Source organism: Falco peregrinus, chromosome 10 (assembly GCF_023634155.1).
Source record: "Falco peregrinus isolate bFalPer1 chromosome 10, bFalPer1.pri, whole genome shotgun sequence".
Lineage (NCBI taxonomy): Eukaryota > Metazoa > Chordata > Aves > Falconiformes > Falconidae > Falco > Falco peregrinus.
Window position 1 is genome coordinate 6,629,137 of NC_073730.1, and position 20,865 is coordinate 6,650,001.

General features: G+C 50.1%; 2 protein-coding genes across 3 annotated transcripts in view; both read left to right on the plus strand.

Annotated features, from left to right (window-relative positions):
• Positions 1-9,924, plus strand: part of FAM20B (FAM20B glycosaminoglycan xylosylkinase) — a 29,098-nt gene extending 19,174 nt beyond the window's left edge. For both annotated transcript variants that reach the window (XM_055815505.1, XM_005231630.4), the window contains exons 6-8: positions 1,969-2,160; positions 4,475-4,534; positions 6,178-9,924. In XM_055815505.1, coding sequence (XP_055671480.1) covers positions 1,969-2,160; positions 4,475-4,534; positions 6,178-6,409 — 484 coding nt within the window. In that variant the 3' untranslated portion in view covers positions 6,410-9,924. The remainder of the gene's footprint in view (positions 1-1,968; positions 2,161-4,474; positions 4,535-6,177) is intronic.
• A 4,467-nt stretch (positions 9,925-14,391) lies between these two features.
• On the plus strand, positions 14,392-20,663 carry TOR3A (torsin family 3 member A). Its single transcript, XM_055815523.1, has 6 exons — positions 14,392-14,644; positions 15,027-15,140; positions 15,897-16,162; positions 16,811-16,986; positions 17,616-17,740; positions 18,231-20,663. Exons 1-6 carry the CDS (start codon positions 14,392-14,394, stop codon positions 18,479-18,481), a joined length of 1,185 nt encoding a protein of 394 aa, XP_055671498.1. The 3' UTR covers positions 18,482-20,663.
• The last annotated feature ends 202 nt before the right edge of the window (positions 20,664-20,865 follow it).

The window sequence follows — 20,865 nt, forward strand, 5'->3', positions numbered from 1 at the left end:
GCTTCATTGAATTGTTTTAGAGTATTAAGTACAAAGTCTGGTTTTTTTAGCAGCAGATGTTATCTCCTTTCCAACAGGTCAACATCAGCTGTATTTAGTGCCTGGTGAATTGCAGTAATGAATGGACTCTTTCTTGGAGGTGTGGGGTTTTTTGGGGAGACTTTTGCGCCATAAACTGCCTGCTTACACTGGAGTTTACCCTGATACTTATGCTAATTTGACATTCACTGTATTTAAAACTTGCTTGCTCCTGCCTGGTTCAGATGGGGTTACGTGGTTCTGTTCTTTTGCACTTTGTCATGTCGCGCTTTTCACTTTGAGAGCAGCAGGGTGATTAAACGTTCTAGATGTCGTGCTCTCCTTTTTCTGTGTCTGGTAATTATGGAAAAATAACTCTTGTGGGATTTTTTTTTTTTTTTCCTGATCTAGCTGCTTCTACTCTGTCCTGAGTTAACCTTTGGAACATAATCCATATAGTCACATTAGTGTACATGATTTTTAATGGACGTGTAATAGATAAAATCCCCGACCTTCGAAGTCGTGTGCTAGTACAATATAAATTATCAGAAATAAATGTGGGAGAAAGGTCTGCCTTGAAAGACTGAATGGAAAATGAGAGGAGAGAGCATAGTATGTCTGAAAAATTGTTGGAAGGAGTTCAAATACTGATCTAAAGTAAAATGAGGGAAAGGGAAAGACTTGAGGGAGAGAGGGATGTAGCATAAAAGAAATGTATCCAGTACAAGGAGGGGTACATTCTGATAATGTAGCTTTGTGGATTTGTGCTATAAGTTGAATGTGAGTTGGACCTTGATGCAAAAGGGAACTAGTGACAGCATTTGAGGGAGTGTGTGTGATGTGTTAACAGAAGCATCGAGAAGTTAAATTTTTGGCTGCTCTGATTTGGATAACTGGAGCAAAGATGGGATATCGAGAGCTTAGGCTCCAGACCTCCAGAAGATGGCGTGGGGTATGTGGCTGTTCTGATAGTTAAATTCTGATCTTCTCCACGCTTTTACAACTTTGTAATTTTGAGTATGTCAGTGAGCCTCTCCAGCTTGTGTTTCCTCCATTTCTGTTTCCAAGTCACAGATGGTTTAAGGCATTTCCAACTTAACTGCTATTTTGTGAAGGATCGTTTCAGTCCTTGCATGGAAGATGTTAGAGATGTACTTGTTATCTAGGTTGACAGATGGAATGGATATCCACCAGAGATTTGGCTGTTTCGGTGGTGGTGTTGAATAGCTTTGAAAACTGTAAAGAAGAAAATGAGAAATTTCTCCAGCTTTGGAGAACTGAGACATGACATCCATGTTAAAGACCAGAAGTACATGCCTAGGTTACCTGTAGAAGGAGAGGAGAGAAAAGGGAAGCTGAAATCCTGCCGGTGGAGAAGAAGGTGAGATACCCTGAAAGGAAAGTAGGGAGGAAAGGACAACTGTGAGTGAAAGAGAACGAATGTACGTGAGGCCCTTCTGTTCAGGGCACGGGAGGTCATTAGTAACCGTGATGAGGCTATTTGCATTAGACAAAATGAAGAGGGTCGCTGGAAGGCAAGACTGATGGAAGCAGGTCAGTGCAATAGAAATAGAGACCGGCCTTGGAGTCCTTTGTTAGGAAGTTGAGGCAGGCAAGTCGTGACAGTAACCATGCCATGAGGCAGCCCAGCCACTGCTGCATTGTGAGCAGCGAGGAAGCAATCTCTGACCTTGTTTTCTGTAGGAAGGTGGTGTGTAACCTTGCACTGAAACTACAGCTTGCCCCTTACGCTAGGGTGCTAGTACAGGGCTTACTCTTTCAAGAAAACACTTTTGTTTAACTCTTTCTTCTTTATATAGCCTTGACTGCTGCACTCACCTTTTCCTTATGCACTCATAAGGGAATAAAGGGACAGCTATAAATAGTGTTGGTGTGCGATGATGGAGCGTTCCTTGAGGATCTGATTTGGTTTCTCTTGACGGCCCACAGGTGGGAGTATGACGAAAGCTATTGTGATGCTGTGAAAAAGACTTCACCGTATGACTCGGGCCCTCGTCTCCTTGACATCATTGACACCGCCGTCTTTGACTATTTGATTGGGAATGCTGACCGGCATCACTACGAGAGTTTCCAGGATGATGAAGGAGCCAGTATGCTCATCCTCCTGGATAACGCCAAAAGGTGAGGGTGAGGGAAATCTGGTGGCCAGGTAGTGGCGAGCACAAGGGCACACGTTTATCTGCTTTCTGTGTCTCTGTTTTCTTTCTCTCTGATTTTTTCATTATTACCTTTTGTGCTAAAAACCTAAAGCTTTCCTTCTTACCAGAAATTACCTTGCCAAGTGCTGGGGTCCTTCAAAGGCTGTCGTGCTCAGTCTGTGCTCTAGATACCGTGGCTGCTTTCGGCAAAGTCGTACCCCAACTACAGAAACCCACAAATTAGCACAGTATGACCTTTTTTTCCCCCAGGCAACTTTCAAGAGTTTGCTTGTGTCTTTCCTCCTATCCCCAGAAAAGCCCCTCACTTTTATGCTTTTAATTAATGGAAGATTAGAAACTTACGGTTTAGTATTTCCCAGTAAGTATTAGTGAGTGCCGTAGTGAAAGCAGATCTTTTCGAAAAGTGTCTCTGAATGATTTGGCATTCCCTGCCTTCTGGATATGTCTGCTCTGACTTTAAAAGGTTAGAAGTTTAAAATGGAGATAAAACTGATATGAGAGGAAAATATGATGATGTCCTGAGCGTGGATATTGACTATTACCAAAACAAAAATGGAGCATGTAGTAACTGGGAGGAACTGATGAGAAGTCCTTCTTGTGGCCAGACTAGGATGTGTATGTGTTTTAAAAGTAAGCTGTTCTGTCTTTGCTATGTTTTTTGTACAGTGGCTGGAATAGTTTAAGTTAAAAATCCTATTGAATATGCAGCCTTGTTTAAATCACAACAATTTGCTGAATTTTTCTTAAAGACACAGATAACCTATTCCACTTCCTCACAATTTAGTCCAGAGACGCCAGTTTGTTTCCCTGACGGGTGCTGCCATCTGCAGCATCGGTGAATTTCCCCTGCTGCAGATGGGGCAGCCTCTGATGGGTAGCGCTGGCAGCTCCTGCGCAGGGCTCTGTTCTGCTGCGGTTCTGCGTACCACTTGTACGAAGCCTGCACAGCAGTTGAGACCTCTAGACAGATCCTTGCAAGGCTTGGAGTTAGGATTTCTTCCCCCTTTTGCCTTTCCTATAGTGGATTCCTTCCTTCCTTCTTTCCTTTGTTTCTAATTTGCCTGCAGTGGCTGAGTTGTTTTGTCTTTATGCATCAGCCTGTTCAGTAACGCACCTTCAGTTATGTCAGCAGGATGTGTTCCACCTTGGGGCTGCTTAATTATTGCTGCTTTCAGACCGTTTTAGATGAATTTGGCAAAAATTGTCTTTCTGTAATGCTCTGGCAATGGGCTAGGAGGAAGTTGATGTGTTAAGTCACTGGAAGTGACTGTGGTAGTTGAAGGTCATTCATTTGTTTTTGTCATAATGTCATAATACCTTTCATTATGGTACGTGCTTATGACGGTATGAAAACATTTCTGATGGAGCTTTGCAGGCCCAGAAGTTAATTGTTTTTTTGAAAGCTTAAGTTAAGTGCTTTTAGCTGCTTTGAGATAAAGGGCAGGGGGACTTTTTTTTCATAGAATCACAGATCTCAAGTTGGAAGGGACCCATAAGGATCATCAAGTCCAACTCCCTGCTCCTCACAGGACTACCTAAAACTCAACCATATGACTAAGAGCATTGTCCAGACACTCCTTGGTGCCATGATCTGGGGACCCTGTTCCAGTTTTAAGGCTACTAATAGCTATTTGAGCAGCGTAATGCCAGACTCCTAGAATAAGTTATCTTCATTGAGGGGAAAGCTTTTTGTTGAAAAAGCATTATGAGCAGGTTGAAACTTTTTTTTTTTAAAGAAATATTTAGGTGAGGCTTGAAATACTATGAAACCCTTTTGACAGGCCTTCCTTAGAGAGCATGATCATGAAATGTTAAAGTTGATCACCTTGTTAGTTGAACTGTTGATCTAAGCCTGGCCATCTAAAACAGCACGTGGCTGCTGTTTCCTTCATTCCCTGTCCAGCTGTGTCAGGCAGGCAAAGCTCCCACTCTCTGTGTCCAGAATACCAATTACTCTTTTCCCTGGCTTTGCAAGATGAGCTCAATTTCTAAACTACTCTGAAGTTCATTTCTAAGGTGCCTTGGTCTGATAAAGAACTAGGTACACTGTTGTTGCTTCCGTTTACTTGGTATGTTAGCTGATGCTGTTGAGAGTTATATCTGTAATTGGGCATGGCCTGTTTACATTTTAATGTAAATTATTTGATCTGTTGGAGCGTGAAATTGCCTAGTATTGATTTTTATTTTTATTTGTTTAATTATTCACAAATGCCATTGATGTTGAGAACAACATTAGGAGTTCAGCTGGTTCACTTGGTTTTAATTTTGTTTTTCAGCTTTGGAAACCCTGCCCTGGATGAAAGAAGCATCTTGGCTCCTCTTTATCAGTGCTGCATGTAAGTGAAACGCAGGGATGCTGTTCACTTATGCAATCCTTAGGTTTGCAATATAATTAAGTTTGAAGCCTTCTGGCAACCTGAAAATGTTCACTTGGGCACATAGTGCTTTATTTTTTTGAGGCACGACGTTCGTTTGATGTGTTATCACTGCTTAAGAAGCCGAGAAATAAATTTTCATTAAGGTAGTAAATCAGACGGTAGGCTGTAGGAAGTAGTCTCGCCTCCAGGTCACTGGTTCAGCTCTCTCCTTAGTCAGTATGACAGGTCCTTTGCCTCTGCAGCTGTCTCCATCCAGCTCCTGCTGAATAAAAGTTCACATCACAGTTTGAGTTCTCCCTGACAGAAGCTAAGGACTCAACGTGTCTGGCAACTTAACTACCTTCATTTCCAAAGGGTCTTTCTAAACAAGACCGCAGCACTGCTCAGCGTGCTCCTTTCAAAAGGAAGTTTGTAGTTTTCTTGCAGGATTTCATTTCGACTTGGGCCTTTTGAGCTGTGTTCGTTTTATTTTTCGAGACTGTGACTTGCTATCTGTTCTCCATGTTCGCTCCCTCACCAGGCCGTTGCTTCTTCTCGCTAACAAATAGATAAAAGTTCCAGGGAGAAAAATGCTGGTATATATTTCCTGCCTCTGTTATTTCAAAATAACATTAACTCCTTTAAGGCTTCCAAAATAACCATTTAGTTGAGAGTTCCTGGAGCCTGTGCTTGGAAGGTTCTGTCTCCCAAATTCCTCAGGGAACCTGGGAACTATGCGGAAAGCCTGAGCTGTCACTTCCTGCTTGAACTAAGCAAGGCTCTATGCGTGCTGTGGTATACCTGGCCTACATTCTACCAGATTCCCTTAGAAACCATGTGGAGAACAGTTAAACTAAAGTTACTTTCCAGTTCTTTAGTTTTCCTGCATTAATTTTAAATGCATATTTAATTTCCTGCTTTATGAGGATCTTTTGGAGTCTTTCTCATCTTTGTTTCTGATACCAGGCAAATGCCACATACCGATTCTTATGCATAATTGTTTTAACTATAGGTTTGTTACGACACTTGCTTATATTTCTGGTTTCCTTAGAGATCATCAAAAGCCAAGAGTGTAGACCAGTGGTGCTAAACCACAAAAATTTGAGGGAGAATCCCAAGAGACTTCACGGAACAAGACAGCTCAGATGAGCTGACACGAACAAGTTCGGTGACCAGTGAAGCGGGAAGATCGCTGCTGCGTTCACCTTCTTGGAAGTTCAGTCCTCTGACTTTGGTCCTTTGTGATCAGTTGTTGGTCAGCGATGCTCTTTCTGAGGTGACGCCAGTTTTGTGTTTGAATTAACAGCCAGACTGTCAATTTCCTTTCCTTTTCAAACTGAAAATCTTCAGGACCGAAGAACTTCCTTGCTAGCAGTTGGAAGTGGCCCTGTATAACACAGGAATTATGTCATACTAGATTCCTCCTCTTCACCTTCAGTTCTCAGGCTTCACTTAGGTCTTGCATATAATGCAGTTGTACCTGGACATCTCATCCCCAAACTGCCGGGGAATAATACTCCGATCCTGATGTAGCAGGCTCCCTTGACAGGCTGGCTCTGGGTTTGCTGGTGAGAATTCAGCTGGACAGTGGTATGATGACTGTGTTTGTCTTTCTTTTGCAGCATCCGGGTTTCTACCTGGAACAGACTTAATTACCTGAAGAATGGAGTACTGAAGTCTGCCTTAAAAACTGCTATGTCGCATGACCCCATCTCACCAGTGCTTTCTGACCCGCATCTGGATGCCCTAGACCAGCGGCTTCTCAGCATTCTGGCCACAGTGAAGCAGTGCACAGACCAATTTGGGCCAGATGTTGTGCTGGTGGAAGACAGGATGACTCTGTCTCATTTGTAATTGTAGTGGAACACAGATGAAACTCCCTTTTTAAAAACAAACAAAACAAAGTGATAGAAAAACAGCACAATCGGTTCAGAAAGGCTGTGGCCAAGATGGACTGAAATGAACAGGAAAGCTTCCGAGCCGGAGAAACAGAGGTGGCACTGGCTTTTACCTTGGGCTGACAGCGGTGAGAGGTGGCAAGTTGGAGCCTCGGGCGGCTCAGTACCCGTAATGGCATCTTGGCCGTTGTGCTGTGTCCATTGCCGGCAGTGGACGTTGCACTGGATAAAAACGGCTCTTGGTGTCGGTGGAAGCGTGCGGAACGTAGACGCCAATTTGTGGACTGAATCTAGAGGGGACAAATGTTGACGAACAGTACGATCCTCTCCCCTTCTCTTCCCCACATACACTCTGGCGAGTTTTTGTCTGATTCAGGGCTGTGCATAATCAGCTGTGAGCTGGTTAGGCATTTTACTGCTTCTTTAGAGAGAGAGGAAGTGGTGAATAAAACAATTATTAGACTGAAGAGTTGTGCCACCCCCCTGGGGGTGGGATGTTCTTCTAAATGCCATTAGGGGTGGGAGAGAGGACCTCTGCTGCTCAGTTGTCTTTTCCTCGATAAAAGGCTGGGAAAGGGGTTTGCCTTGTACGTGGTAATGCTTCAGAGTTATTGCTGAAGGCCTATCAAAGATTGATCCACAGGGTTGGAGATTCAGGGGAGGACAGGGTGGTTATACAGCACTTGGCATCTAAGGAGTTAAAGTATGTTTCCATGTGTTCCCGTTACTGTTTTCCATTTATAAGGAATCTGGCAAGGTCTGAGTAGAGAAAATACCCTTGCAGTCCTGTGTCCGTATTAACCAAACTTTCATTATCTTGTAGCTGAGGAGGAGGAGGACAGAATCTGTCCGTGGAAGCAGGTTCTGTTTCGCGAAGTCATGCTGCTTACTGTGGGCCTGCTTTAAGGTGGGGGGTCTGGGGGCATTGCACTGTGGGGGGAGAGGTGTATTGCTGGGCTTCCCAGTAACCCACAGCTGTGGGCCAGGCCCTGGGGAGTGGAGGGAACCCTGAGCTGTGGTCTGGCTTCATCTCGTACGCAGAGAGCACGCTGTTGTCCCCGCAGCTCCCTGCTGCTGTTAGTGGGGCACCGGCAGGTTTTTCAGTCCCACGGGTTTACCTGGTGGCTTGTGGCTGAGCTTGGCTGCTGCCAGAGCTTCCAGTAAGTTTTCTGCCTTTCCCAGCTGCTTCCCCTAACCCCCGCTGCCATGTTCCGACTGGGGTGGGCATTCGGGGTTCTCACTCCTAGCGGTTTTGCCATAGATAGGGGAGAGTTGGTGTAAGTTGGCTTTTCAGGGCAGACTTGTAGCACTTATTTTGTGCTAGTCCTGTCACCCTTCGGCACCGTCTGCCTGTGCTGCAGGTGAGCTTGTGGCCGTAGGACCTGTCACACTTGTTGGTCTGAATCCATGTCTAGAAGGGAAGCAGCTTCGTGGTTACGTTTCCAAATTGAACAGCTTTGCATTAATTTTCAGTTTGGACGGTGTGGTCCTTAGAAGCAGGATAAGAGCTGACTTCCCAAAGCGATTGTGTATTACTGGACTTGTGAGCAAGAGCAGCAAAATGTCACTTTAAGACCTTTTCCGTGATTTGTCCGTCAAAATCTTTCTAGCTCTGCTGTAGTGTGGTGGGCAGATAAAGTGCTGTTCCTGTTCTTGCACCTGCCTGCTCAAAGGGACCTGATCAAAGAGGAGTTAGTGAGAGCTTATTCTAAAAACGCAGGTTTATTTTGTTGCAGTCCTTTTGTCATTGCATGAGCAGAGTATCTTGAAAGCCAGTGTTTATCTGAAATTGAATTTTATGTTCTGCTAGACCTCTTCTGGACTTGGCCACGTCACACAGCCACCCCTGAGCCAGGATAGGATCTGGAGTTAGTTACTGGTGTCACTGGTCAGAACTGCAATGCGCAGCCAGCTTTTAGGTCACTGGTAAGCTAGCGCCTCTTTATTGCTGCACTTGATAATGTAACACGTGCTTTAGAAGCCACGGTCCTTCGGTGAGCTTCGCCCACCGCCGTGGATTGTGCCTGGGCTCCCCCGGGGCGGCGGGAGCATGGGCAGGAGCGGCGCAGGGGTTGCCCCCGCCTGAGCCAGCCTGGTGCTTGAGCAGGACAGTTTTGGGAAGTACTGTGGGCCACAGCTGGGTGGTTAGTGAGTGCTTTTATTCGAAAGCAGAATAGGCTCATACTGAGGCATTTTGGCGTAAACTGTTTCCCAGGAAATTTAAGATGATTTACAGAAAGGCGAGAGGGTGAAGCACATGGTAGCAGCTTGTAGTATTTTTAAAAGCATGTTCTTCTCTTTGAGCTTAATCATAAGCACTTAATATTTTGGGAAGGATCTACCAAAATTTGATGTTTTGATTTCCATACGATCACTTGACCATTTATGTTTGGTTTAATAATGGATTCCCAAAAAAGTCTTTCTGTCTTTAGGAAATTCAATGAGCGTTCAGGACTTAGTATTGCTTGTTCACGGGGCTCTAAGCTGAAGGTTTTGCCATCAGATGGAGCCTGGGGATAAGTTCTTCCCCGGTACGAACATCAGAGGTTTACAGCAGTGTATTGGTTTACTTGTGAGCAAAGGGCATTGAAGTCCAGCATTGTTAGCAAAAGGAAGTAAGGAACGAAGAGTTGCTTTTTTCTTCCTTTTTTTTTTTTTTTTTTTTTTTTTTTTTTTCATATTGATGCTTCTGGTCATTGTAAACACCACTGGAGCTTGGTGTTCTGCAGCAGGAAAGAAGAATAAATTTCTCTCTTACCCAAAATCAGGAAGATCTGATTTTGGCCTTGTGATAAACTCTGGCATTTTGGCAGCGATTGTTGTTTTGCTTGAATACAGAGCCCTGAGAAATTTTAGATTGTAACCATTGCAAAAGAAATAAGAAGCAGCATCCACATGCGAACAGGGTCTGCGTGAATCTCTGAAAAACAGCGTCATTTGTGAGGCAGGTGCTGAGCTCTGCTGATGAGGTTTTTGTGACACCTTCTAATTCTCGTTCACTGCGCACGCTGTAATCCACTGGCTCCAGATGTTACAAAATGGTTGTGTTGTGGAAATTAGTAATATCGGAGTGCTTGAAGCACAGAAATCAAGAACTAATTAAAAAGAGAGCATCATCAGCCATCTGCTATTTATCTCCTCCTTCCTAAGTCAGCAGTCAAGCTGGAGGAGGCACTGAAGTCTGCTCCTCTTCCAGCAGCTAATGAACTGGAGTGTGTCTTGCCAAACAAACTTCAGCTGAAAAATACTAATTTATTAAGAAGGTAATTTATTTGCTGTGGCAGCTGGAGCAAGATGCTCGAAACAGACACCCCTCCTGGAGCTGTCGGAGGATCGCCCCTGGGAGCAGCTGCACAAATGGAGGTTGCTAATAAGAAAACGGAACGCAATCATGACGTTCTACTTGTATCCCCCAGGGTCAGATTCTGCATAAAGCAACGTTGTGTGAATAAAGATTTTAATAAAGCAACATTGATAGATTGTTTAAGTCTCTCTCTCTCTCTCTCTCTCTCTCTCTCCTGTCTGTCTGTCTCTCTTGTTCTGACATGTGGTGGACTGAATGTTTAAAGTGTTTTGCTGCTGGTGTTCCATAGTTACTCATTTGCTAATATCAATGCCATTTATTCCGGTCACATATATCTGAGAACGGGGTCAAATGTGCAGGTTGTGTGCGAGAGCCTTGTTGGTGAGATGTGTTGTAAGAAGAGCGTCCCAGAGTGATGCAGAAGAACAGGAGACTCTTCCGACACTTTTTGAAACCACATCCCATGGCCCCGCATCTCCCAAGCGCCTGGGCTGATTTCTTGGTGGTGCCCCAGTAGGTTGGCTTTGTTCTGTGGAGCGAGGGATGTGTACAGAGTCGGCAAGAGACGTCTGTCGGCTCGGCAGGTGTTCACGGCTGGCTTTTCCAAGCTTTTATTGAAGCCCTTGTATGAGACTGGCCAAGTAAACAGGCATCAGAACCTGTGCCCGCAGAGTGCGAGGGTTGAATCTGGCTGGTTTTCTTAACCCCCTGCAGGAGTGGTTCGGAGGTAGGAGGCGATGCCCGCAGTTGGGAACGTTGGGCATCCGGGAGGTGCTGAGAGCTGCTGTGTGCTCAGGATGGTGAGCTGCTGAGGACAGGGCACCACGGAGCCGTGCTGCTCCGGGAGGCGCGGGGGGGGGGGGGGGTGGGGGTGTCTGTGACCTGCTCTGTGGCGTCAGCTCCGTGTTGGCAAACAACCGAAGGGACCTGCTTTTATTTTTTTTAATTATTTTTTTTTATTTTATTTATTTCCCCGACTAGAGTTTCTCAGTTGAAACTTTGCATAGCTGAATTTTGGAAGAACTGGTTTGGGGGGGAGGATGTTCTGAGGGGTGGGGGTTGTCTCTTGGCGTTGTGTGGTGATGATTTTTCATGTTCTTCATCTCTGCTTCGGAGGTGCCAGTTTGCTCAGGCGGGAGGACGGGATTCTTTTGTGTATAAACAGTTCAGCAACTTGCAGAAACTACAGATGCTTTTAAGCTTTGAAAGGCTGAGACTGCTAGTTGGACAGCTGTTTTTAGAAGCCCCTTGTGTTACTGCTAGTGGTTGGTCTTAGTAGCAGGGGGAGAATTCGGATAACTGGAAGATGTTAAGAGTGTTTCTGATTATGAACAACTTGGAGCCAGTGGAGATCCGAAGGGTTTTGAGAATTAGCCCTTTTCCCTGAATTTCTTTCAAATCTTTCCTTACGAATTTTTATTGATTCTAAAAATTAGAAATTAAAAGAAGATCTTAGTTCCTATATTCCAAGTCTGGGACTGGTGCTCTGTTGCTTTTTCTTTGTGGAGTCTTGATACTTTTAGGAGACTGGGGATACGACTTTGTTGCGGGGAAAGGACTGCCCCTACATCCTTTATTCCCAATCTTCGTTTTATTTAGTGATCTAATCTGTAGCTGTGTTGTACTGAGCTCTGGAAGGAGACTCTCTTCCTCCTCTTCCTCCTCCTCCTGCCTTCTGTCAGAGTTCATCTGTGGATGTGCAGAAGGCATTGATATGTGGAAACTGGAAAAAAACACAAAAGGATGGATACATGGCATCTCTGGACTGTCCAGCAGATACACCCTGGAGTATAAAATTGTGGATTACGAGGTTCCCTCTGCCTGTTTGCTTGTAATACGTTGTGTTAGGGGTGCTGAGTAAGCCAGGCATAACGCCGTTTTTGTGGTGCTGTTTTTCCTTCCTTTTTAGATGACACTTTCACTGTAAAGCCTGACTTGACCCAAGATGATGGATTTTTAATCAGGTGGTTGCAGCTCACCAGGACTACCTTGGAACGACCAGCCGTGAGGTGAAAAGCCGTGCGTCCTAGCATCGTCCGGGCCCTGCAGCTGCCTCTTACTGCCAGGCTGGCAGCTGGAGGAGCAGATACCACAGTGAGTGCTGCTTCAGCAGAGGAAGCAAAAAAAAAAAAACCCAACCCGACACTGGAGGCTGGGGGGGCAGACACAACCCCAGCGAGCTGTACTAGGGCACTGACTGCTGTGCTTCCTAGCCCCATCCTTCCCAAGCCGCATGTAGGCGAGTTCACCTCCATGTAGTGCGTTAGGATCTCTTCCAGTCTCCTGCAGCATCCCTTCTAATCCATGGGGATAATTTCACCCCTGAGGTCCCACGAAGGGAATTGAATTCTTCAAAGGGGGTGATTCCCACCCCCTCAGCACTTCAGTGCCTCGATAACTGCAGGGCATAGCTGGCAGGTTACTGAACAACTGGTTTTATTTTCCCTTCTAGCTTTTATGCACGTGAGCAAAGCTGACGCCCTAGGAGTTACACCATAGTACCATGGAGCTGGTGTGGTGTTGGACAGTCAGTCGTTTTATCTTTTAAAATTTTCTTTTTTCCTTTGGCACATAGAAACACCTATTTTTTTATGAAGTCTGTCCCTTTTGATAAGTTCTGTTCAGCTAAAGCACCTATCCCCAGGAGGGTAGAGCTTGAATGTTACAGCTATGCATTTTTTTATAAATATATATAAATGCTTCAATTCAGGTGCTTCAGCTAGTTTTCAGAAAGGCTGATGGCAGTTTTATTTGCTGTGGCTACAGTGAGTTCGATTTTTAATTGATTTTTTTTTTTTTTTTTTTTAACATGGGCTGGCTTTAGTTTGCAATTGGTGTTAAGGTTTTAGCTTCGTTATTTTTGAAGCTGGAGAGGGCAGTCATGTTAATACCAGTATCTTTAATGCTGATGTATAATATTTACAACCACCTGTTGATGGAGATCCACTCTGCTCCATGCCTTGGCCGTGTGGGATCCTGCTCCCCACCCACCTGGATGGGTGAGTTGCCAGGCTGGATGAATTGCATTTAGTATGCTTCTTATTTGTATTGTTCTGAACATGTGGGATAACCTTGGAAATTTTTTTTCAATGTCCAAAGCATTGTGTCCTCAGCTCGGTTAGGATAAGTTATGGGTGGACTTGTCCTGATGCTCAGTAACTTGTAGAGGTGTTTGTCTCCTGTCAGAAGCCACCAGTAGGTATGGCTTAAGGTAAAGTGCAAGTTAGATGGGGCTTATCCACTTGTCATCTCCCCCCGGGGCTGAGTTGGTGTATGTGCCTGTTTGCAGAATCAGAGGCAGGCTTTGCAGGGGATACCTCGGTTCTTGTACGCGATTCCGTGGTAGTTCTGTGCTGATCTGAATTTATTTTTTTTTCCCCTGGCTGCTTGAGTGGAGCCTACCCTGCCAGCCCCGGTGTTTGGGTGCGTGGCATGCGAAGGTGTGCCGATGTAAAACGAAACGGCATCATTTTGGGGAGTCGGTGAGGAGCCCCACACACCTGTGTCACACAGCAAGCCTGGCCCAGAGCCAGCAGCAAACCCCTTCGTCCTGGAGCTTTGATCTAACTGCTAAACTGGCCTGGCAGCAGATGCAGGCAGGCAGTGCAGGGCAGCTCCCTGTGTTGCTGCTCTGCCTCATCCCCTGCCTCCTGCTCCCTTGTGTTTTTGCGTCCCCTTGGAAACGACCCTGCTGAACAACAACTGCCACCACCTCCTGCGTATGTGGCAGCAAAGCTTCGGCTGGGCCCCTGGGCTGCTTAAAACCCAGGTTATTTGCCTTCCCCCTGTTAGAAATTACAAGTTTTTTAGTTTTATATATTTATGGGGTTAATAAAAGGCAAGTAAACAGCGCTGGGTGTGCGGGGAGTCAGGGCTCCTGTAACACACACACGTGTTACATCAGGCAGCTGGTTTTTTACGTTCCGGAGCTAATACATATTCGTCACTACTTCTAAGAAAGGCAGGGTTATTACAATTAGTTTCTTGGGCTGAAGGCTCGCAGTCTGCCTCCCAGGCTTTGTCCTCCAGTCGGCCTTCAGTTTCCTTTTCTTCCTTCTTTGGTAATCTCTTGGCTGGATGTCAGAGACTTGTCCCTTGCAACTGCAAAAAAATTGCAGAGAGCGTCCCGTGCAATAGTTAACCGTCGTTTGGAAACTCCTTCGTTCTCCGGTCCCCTAGATCCAGGTCCCAACGTTTACCTTTGAAACCCTCTATTGCCACGAATTGCTGGACCGTTTCTTACTCCCCGGTGTTTGCTGCCGGTGCTGTGGGGCGGCGCGGGGGCAGAGGGGGGCTGCGGTGGTGCGGGGCCGTGGGAGCGGGCTGGCAGCGGTGTCGGGGGGCTCCCCGGGGCATCCCTCCAGCCCGCTCCCAGCGAGGGTCGGCAGGAGCTGGGCTTGGGACGGGGGCCCGGTTCCGCACCGGCCAGAGCGGGGGGGTGCCGGCTGCCTCCCCTTGGCAGCTGGGATGGGTTTCGCGGCGTGGCTCGTAGCGGGGCCCGGCGGAGGGCCCGGCGGCGGGGCTGGGACAGGCGGGCGGAGGCGGTGGCGCGGCGGTGACCCCCCCGCTCAGGAAGTGAGCTCACGGCTGGGGCGGCCCGAGCCGGCGGGCAGGGCTGGCGCCCACCCGCAGCCATGTGCCGGCACCCGGGGCTGGCCTGCTGCCTGCTGCTGCTGCTGGGCGGCGGGGGGGGCCGGGGGACCGCCTGGGCGGGGGAGCAGGGCCCCGTGGCGGCGGGGGGAGCGTGGGGCGGGGCGAGGTACGAAGCCGTGAAGCAGCACTTGGGAGCCGTGGGGGCTCTCTCCGAGCGGTATTGGCGGTACCTGGCCTGCAAGGTGTGGCAGGAGGGCTGCGAGGAGGAGGAGGGAGAGCCCGGCCCCAGCCCAGGTAAGCACCTTCCTCCTTTCTCTCCCTCTGGCCAGAAGCAGCGGCGGCTCCGAACGCCCTGCGTGCCCCGGCACGGGGTCTGTGCCCCCCGCCCCCTCCCCAGGGTACTGCCCGGGCCGCCTCCCCCCTTACTCGCCGTGCCCCGGCTTGCCACAAACACCTATTTGGGGGGGGGGGGGGGGCGTGGGGGCACCTGGTGCGGCTGCCCTCAGGGGCTTATCCCCCTCCCCGCATCCCGAGCTGCCCGGCACGGCAGCTCCGAGCCCCTGCGGCCGGTCCCCTGGCGGGAGGGCAGCGCCGAACCGGGCTTGGCTCAGTGTCCACCCGGAATGCGAGAAGGTATTTGCTGGAACATCTCTGCTCAGAGCGCTGCCTTTTTTAGGCTGGAGCTTGCCTCTGGTGGGTCAGGATTACCTGGCCATCCTCTCTGCCTGGTACTGCAGCTTCAGCGAGTGCTGCAAGACGGGAGACTGCAGGATCGTCAACAACATCACAGGTGGGTGCTGTGCTGTGCTTGGGAGATGCTGAGCAGTGCTTGCCTTTGCTGCCTTTCCCTGTTGTCTCTTTTGTTGTTTGTGGTGGTGTTGTTTTGTTGTTGTTTTTTTTTTCTTTTAAAACCAGTGTGCTTTAGCAAGTGATGTAAGCAAATGGCATCTCTGAGCAGGGTGCTGAGCTGGTGGGAGGGCGAGGGGCTGAGCCGAGTCCTATTCCCTGTTATTCATTTGTAGTTCTGAGGCTGAGTTTGTTCCTTCCAGTACAGCAGATCCCCAGTTTGCCACAAGCCCTGCCTTCATCCCATAGCTCCCAGGCATACGCAGGGAGATCCAAACTGGCCCAGTATCCAGCCCCCAGTGGGGAGGGCGCAGTGAGCCTGGCTGAGCCCTGCATGGGTGTCACTGCATTTTGCTGGCCCTGAGATTTCTGGTGTCCGTTCCCTCTGCCAGCAGCTCATGAGGGCCTTTGGGCTTCAGTGCTCTCTGCAGCTGCCAGATACCTCCTCCGCTTCCCAAAGGGAACAGGGAGTCAGTGGGAGATCTGTGTCTTTTTGCGGCCAGCAGCTGCTGCAGGCAGGGTGCGGGCAGCCTGTCTCACCGACCCGGTGGCTTTCGTGCCACCACTGCGTCCCTGCGGGCAGGCAGCCCCGCCAGCAGAGCGGTGTGGGCTTAGTGCCCTGCTACACCTCCTCTCCTTCCGCACCTTCAGCCCCAGCTGGGCTTGCAATAAGGCCGAGCTCTTGCTCTCTCCCCCCCAGGGCTGGAAGCAGACCTCGCCGGGCAGCTCCACGGGCAGCACGTGGCCAAAGAAGTGGTGGTGCGGGCAGTGCAAGGGTTCCTGCAGAGCCCGCGGCCGGAGAAGGCGCTGGTCCTCTCCTTCCATGGCTGGTCCGGCACAGGCAAGAATTTTGTGGCGCGGATGGTGGCCAGTCACCTGTACCGGGATGGGCTGAAGAGCATGTGCGTCAAGACGTTCATCTCGCTTTTCCACTTCCCCCATCACACGTACATGGACTCGTACAAGGTGAGAGCCAGCAGCATGGCGTGCCCCTGGGGATGGTCCAGAGTGCTGCGTCTGGCTGGGGTGGGATTCGTTTTCTTCGCAGCAGCCTGTCCGGGGCAGCGTTTAGGATTTGTGAGTAAAGCAGCGTTGATAACTGATAACACAGCGATGTTCCGGCTACTGCTGAGCAGTGCTCCTGCAGCCTCAAGGCTTCCTCCCTCTCTCCCTCTGCCCCTGTGGTCAGTGCGTTGGGGGTGCATGAGAAGTTGGGAGGGGGGACACCAAACGCGTGACCCCAGCTGACCAAAGGGATATTTCACACCATTTACCATCGTCCTTAGCAATAAAACTGAGGGGAGGGTGTTTTGGGGTAGGGGGCCATGGCTCAGAGAGTGGCTGGGCATCAGTCCGTTTGCGGTCGGTGTGAGTGGCTGCCTCCGTGTCGCTTGCTCTCTTTTCTCCCTTTCTTCTTCCCCTTCACTTACTATCTCTAATTTGACTCACTTGTTTTAACTCTTCCTGCTCTGCGCCCTGTCCTGCTGGGTGGGAGGTGACAAGCAGGTGGCTGTGTGGTGCTGAGCTGCCGGCAGGATTAGCCCCCAGCACCCAGGCTCAGCCCCTGGGCGATGATCTGGCGGCCGTGACTGACCCCTGCCCGCCGCTCTGCAGGCTCAGCTGGAGAAGCAGATACGTGAGACTGTGCAGCTCTGCAGGCAGCCCCTCTTCATCTTCGACGAGGCAGAGAAACTTCATTTCAGCCTCCTGGACACCATCAAGCCCTTCATGGCTCACTACGACCACAAGGGCCAGGTGGATTACCGGAGATCCATCTTCCTGTTCCTCAGGTGATTTCTGGGTCCCCAAAGGGATGGGGAGGAACAGGGTGATGGGATTTATCTCCTGAGGTGTGTGACAGGAGGGGCTCAGGCTGCAGGGGAGGGGAAGATGTCTGGCTCCTCCAAGAGGCGGTTGCCTCCATGGTCAGTTTTGCTGCTTTGTCCCTCGGGCAGGGGATGTTTTGCCAGGTCCTGGGCTGCCACTTGAATCCTTGCCCTGGACCTTTGCTGCTGGTGGGACTCCTGCCATGTGCTCTGCCCTTTAACCTGGATTTGCAGTGGTGGCTTGCTGAGAGTTTGGTGTGGAGCCGAGTGTCACCTGCGAGGTCAATGGCATCCCAGCCAGGACAGGGGGCTGTCGGGGATGGAGGATTCTGCTGGCTCCTGATCCCCCCCGGGGGGAGAAAGCAGCTGCCCCAGAGGCTGAGCTGGCGGGGTGGAAGACGGCTGTATAGGTGCCTGTAGAAAGGGGCTTTGGGATGGAAGCTGGTTCCTCCATGGGCTGATGTTTCAGGTGCTGATCCTGCACAGCACACCTTGCCTGGCTGGCAGAACTGCTGAGGCCTGTCATGGGGGGGCTGCTGGCAGCCCCTCTCTGGGGGCGCGCACGTTGAGTGCCTTCCCTTCTGTGTCCGCAGCAATCTCGGTGGGAACACCATCAACGAGGTAGCCCTGGACTTCTGGCGAGCGGGCCGGGCGCGGGAGGAGATCTCCGTGGAGTTCCTGGAGCAGCGGCTGCGGCTGGAGCTGCAGGAGCCTGCAGGTAAGAGCCGGGCTCGCTGGCAGGACGCGGTGGGCAGGCTGCCCCCAAACCTGCGGGGCGCTGCTTACACGGCCCCATCCACCTTGTGCTGCACAAGTGTGTGCACTGTGGGACGAGCCTTCGTCCCAGCCCCCACCCCAGGGTTATTTGCAGCGTGAGCCCCTTCCTTCGTCCCCACTGGCACAGCCCCACGAGCATAGCACCGCGGCACACGAGGAGGGGGCTGCAAGTCCCCTGTGGCCCCTTCAGCCCTGAAAACGGCCAGGCTGTGGGCGGCAGCCGAACACCGCAGGGAAGTATCGAGGCTTCTTTTGGCCTGAGATGGGCAAGCCGCAGTGATGCTCTGTGTCCGGACTAGGTGCTGGCCAGCCCTTTACAAGCGGTGTCTCTCTCCCACCACATAGGGCTGGAAGAGCCAAGCGTGGCCTGGCAGAGCGATGACAGCCCTCAGATGAAGCTTCTGAAGTTTTTGTCTTGTGTTTTGCTACAGAGAACAGTTACGCCCGCAGCCACCTCATCAAAGAGAACCTCATTGACTTCTTCGTGCCGTTTCTGCCCCTGGAGTACCACCACGTGAAGCTCTGCGCACGGGATGCTTTCCTGGCCCGTGGACTTCCATACACCGAGGCAGCCCTGGATGAGGTGGCCAGGATGATGGTGTTTGTCCCCAAAGAGGTGAAGCTTTTCTCCGCACAGGGCTGCAAATCTATATCCCAGCGCATCAATTACTTCCTTCCTTGAATACCACCAGGTGGGACTGCACCAGTGGTGAAGGTGGTGCCGCACAGTGGGTTACCCAGCCAGTGGGTTACCCAGCCGCGGCTTGCACAGGGACAGAGACTTAACCCCTTGTTACTCCGAGGGCTGTCTGCAGGGAAGGAGGCACCCCCCTGGGACACAGGGCAGCCTGCACCTGGCTGCCTTGGAAGCCCATCCAGTGTTTCAAGGACCTTCTTTTAGCAGGTAGCAGCCTGAAGCGGTTGTGCTGACACTTTGTTTGGTGTGAGTGGGGATGCCCAAATCCTTGGTTCGTTAGCACGTCATGAAGGTGGCCCTTGGACAGGCCGGTCCTGCTGAGGCAGTCCAGCAGAAGCCACATCCTCATCCCTGTCCCCGGTTTTCTCTGTCTCTTCACATGATTGCACAGAACTGTTTTGCTGGAGTTGGGGGGTTTTCTCTGTTGCTCTCCCACCTTCGCAAGGTGCCTGCTGCTGCTCAGGGATGCGCACGCCAGGGCCGCGGTTTGTGCGGGGAGGCCCTTGTGTAGAGAAAAGGGTGGAATGATCTCCTCGGGAGGTGTCAGCTCCATAGTCCCTCGCTTCAGTGTCCCTTCTCACTGGAGTCTTTCATTCTATGGAAGCAGCTGCGGGGATGAGCTGAACTTCTGCCAAAATTATTTTTCTAAGCAGTTTGGCGAAAAGTCTGCTTGCTTCACTGCAAAATGAAAAAAGCAGACACTAATTCCCCTTTCAAGGCCAAAGGGTAGTTGAGGAGCATGGTGGCTGAAGGAACAGGTTGCAGTTGAATTCAGATTTTTGGGGATGTGGTAAACTTGGGGTTCTCTCTTTTCCTTCACCTTTCCCCTTTTCTCTCTCTCTCTCCTTTTCCCTTCTCTTTCCTTCCCCTTCCCCTTTTCTCTCTCCTTCCCCCTTCCCCCTCTCTCCTTTCCCCTTTTCTCTCTCTCCTTCCCCTCCCCTTTTCCCTCTTTCCCTTCTTTTTCTTTTCCTCTTACCTTTTGCTTTTCCCTTCTCTTTTTTTCCCTCCTTTTCCCCTTCCTTTTCCCTCCCCTTCCCTTTCCCCTCTCCCTCTCTTTTTTTTTCCCCTTCCCCCCCCCCTCTCTTCCTTTTCCCTCTCTCTGTGTTGCACGCTGTGGTGGTTTGGCTGGTGTCAGCGTTACCCCGCTGCAGGGCTGTTTGCTGTCTGGGTACTTGCCAGGCGATAAGCGTGTTACAGCAGGACCAAAACATCCTGCAGCCTTACGGGAACGGCTCTGTGACCTCTGGGTCAAAACTCCCTTCCAACACGGCGGTGCAGGGCGGCGAGGGGAGGCCGCGCACGCCAAGGCCAGGCTGGGCTCCCACCCGCGGCCCTTGGGTCTATTTTAGGCTTTGTACCTCTCGGCGCTGCAGCAGAGCCCCTGGCAAAGCGCTGACCGGGCACACTGCCCAGGCGTGCCGGCTCTGAGCTCCACTCCCTGCGGGCACCGGCGGCTGCGGTCAGCCCGGACTGACCCCTTGTCTCCGGCCTGGCCCCGGGGCCCGTGCCAGCCTGGGCTGATGGTTAATCTCTTCACCACAAGCGTCAGGCCTAAAGCTCCAGCCCGAAACAGGTCGGCGGGAGCTGCGCCCCTGGGAAATGTCGGTGGGCGCTGCGCCCCTCGGCGGGAGCTGCGCCCGTGGGTCAGGATGCGGCCCCGCAGGGCACTGCACGGGCTGTGCTGTGTGACCTGGGCAGGCAGTTCGGACAGTTGTTAGTTATTTGGTTGAAGGCTATTTGCTTTAAAGGGTCTATAAGCCAGGATGACCTTAGACTTACTTTAGATGACTTTTAGACTTACTTTTTTTAACTAGAGAAGTGTCTGTGCCCAGGTGAGGCTGGTGCTGCCTGGCGTGGCAGGGTGTCGCTTCGGCCATTTCACCAGCTGGTATGAAGTTGGCGTGTTAAGCGGTTCTCGCTCTGTCACTGATTAAAGAGGTGGTGTCACTAATGAGGGCAACTGTCAAACGGATGATGCAAGACCCTGCACGCTGTCAGGTCACAGGTGTATGTTTCAGAATTAAGTGAGCATTTGATTACGCAACCCCAGCAGCAAGAACCGCTCTCCTCTGACCCCCCACCATGACAACATTAAGTTTAATTTAAGGCATAAATAAACTGCTTTTCTTTGAGATCCAACATAATTAAATTATTTCTCTTTTAACAAGCTTATAATAATCTTGTCTTCTCTACCCAAAATAACCAACTTCAGGTTAGTAATGAGCAGCTTGAAATATTCCTTCAAGAAAAAAAAAGCAGGATATACTCAAAGTGGTTTTTGCCAATAAAATATTGCAACCTTTATTTAAAACAAAATGCAAATTGGCAAAACTTTGTGGAACGACAGGCAAAGAGGCCCTTCAAAGGGC

Excerpts from the sequence above, each read along its gene's own strand:
- TOR3A (XM_055815523.1), top strand. The coding sequence starts at position 14,392 with ATGTGCCGGCACCCGGGGCTGGCCTGCTGCCTGCTGCTGCTGCTGGGC. Across the intron at positions 15,141-15,896 it reads GATCGTCAACAACATCACAG|GGCTGGAAGCAGACCTCGCC; the intron begins GTGGGTGCTGTG and ends TCTCCCCCCCAG. Across the intron at positions 16,987-17,615 it reads TCCATCTTCCTGTTCCTCAG|CAATCTCGGTGGGAACACCA; the intron begins GTGATTTCTGGG and ends CTGTGTCCGCAG.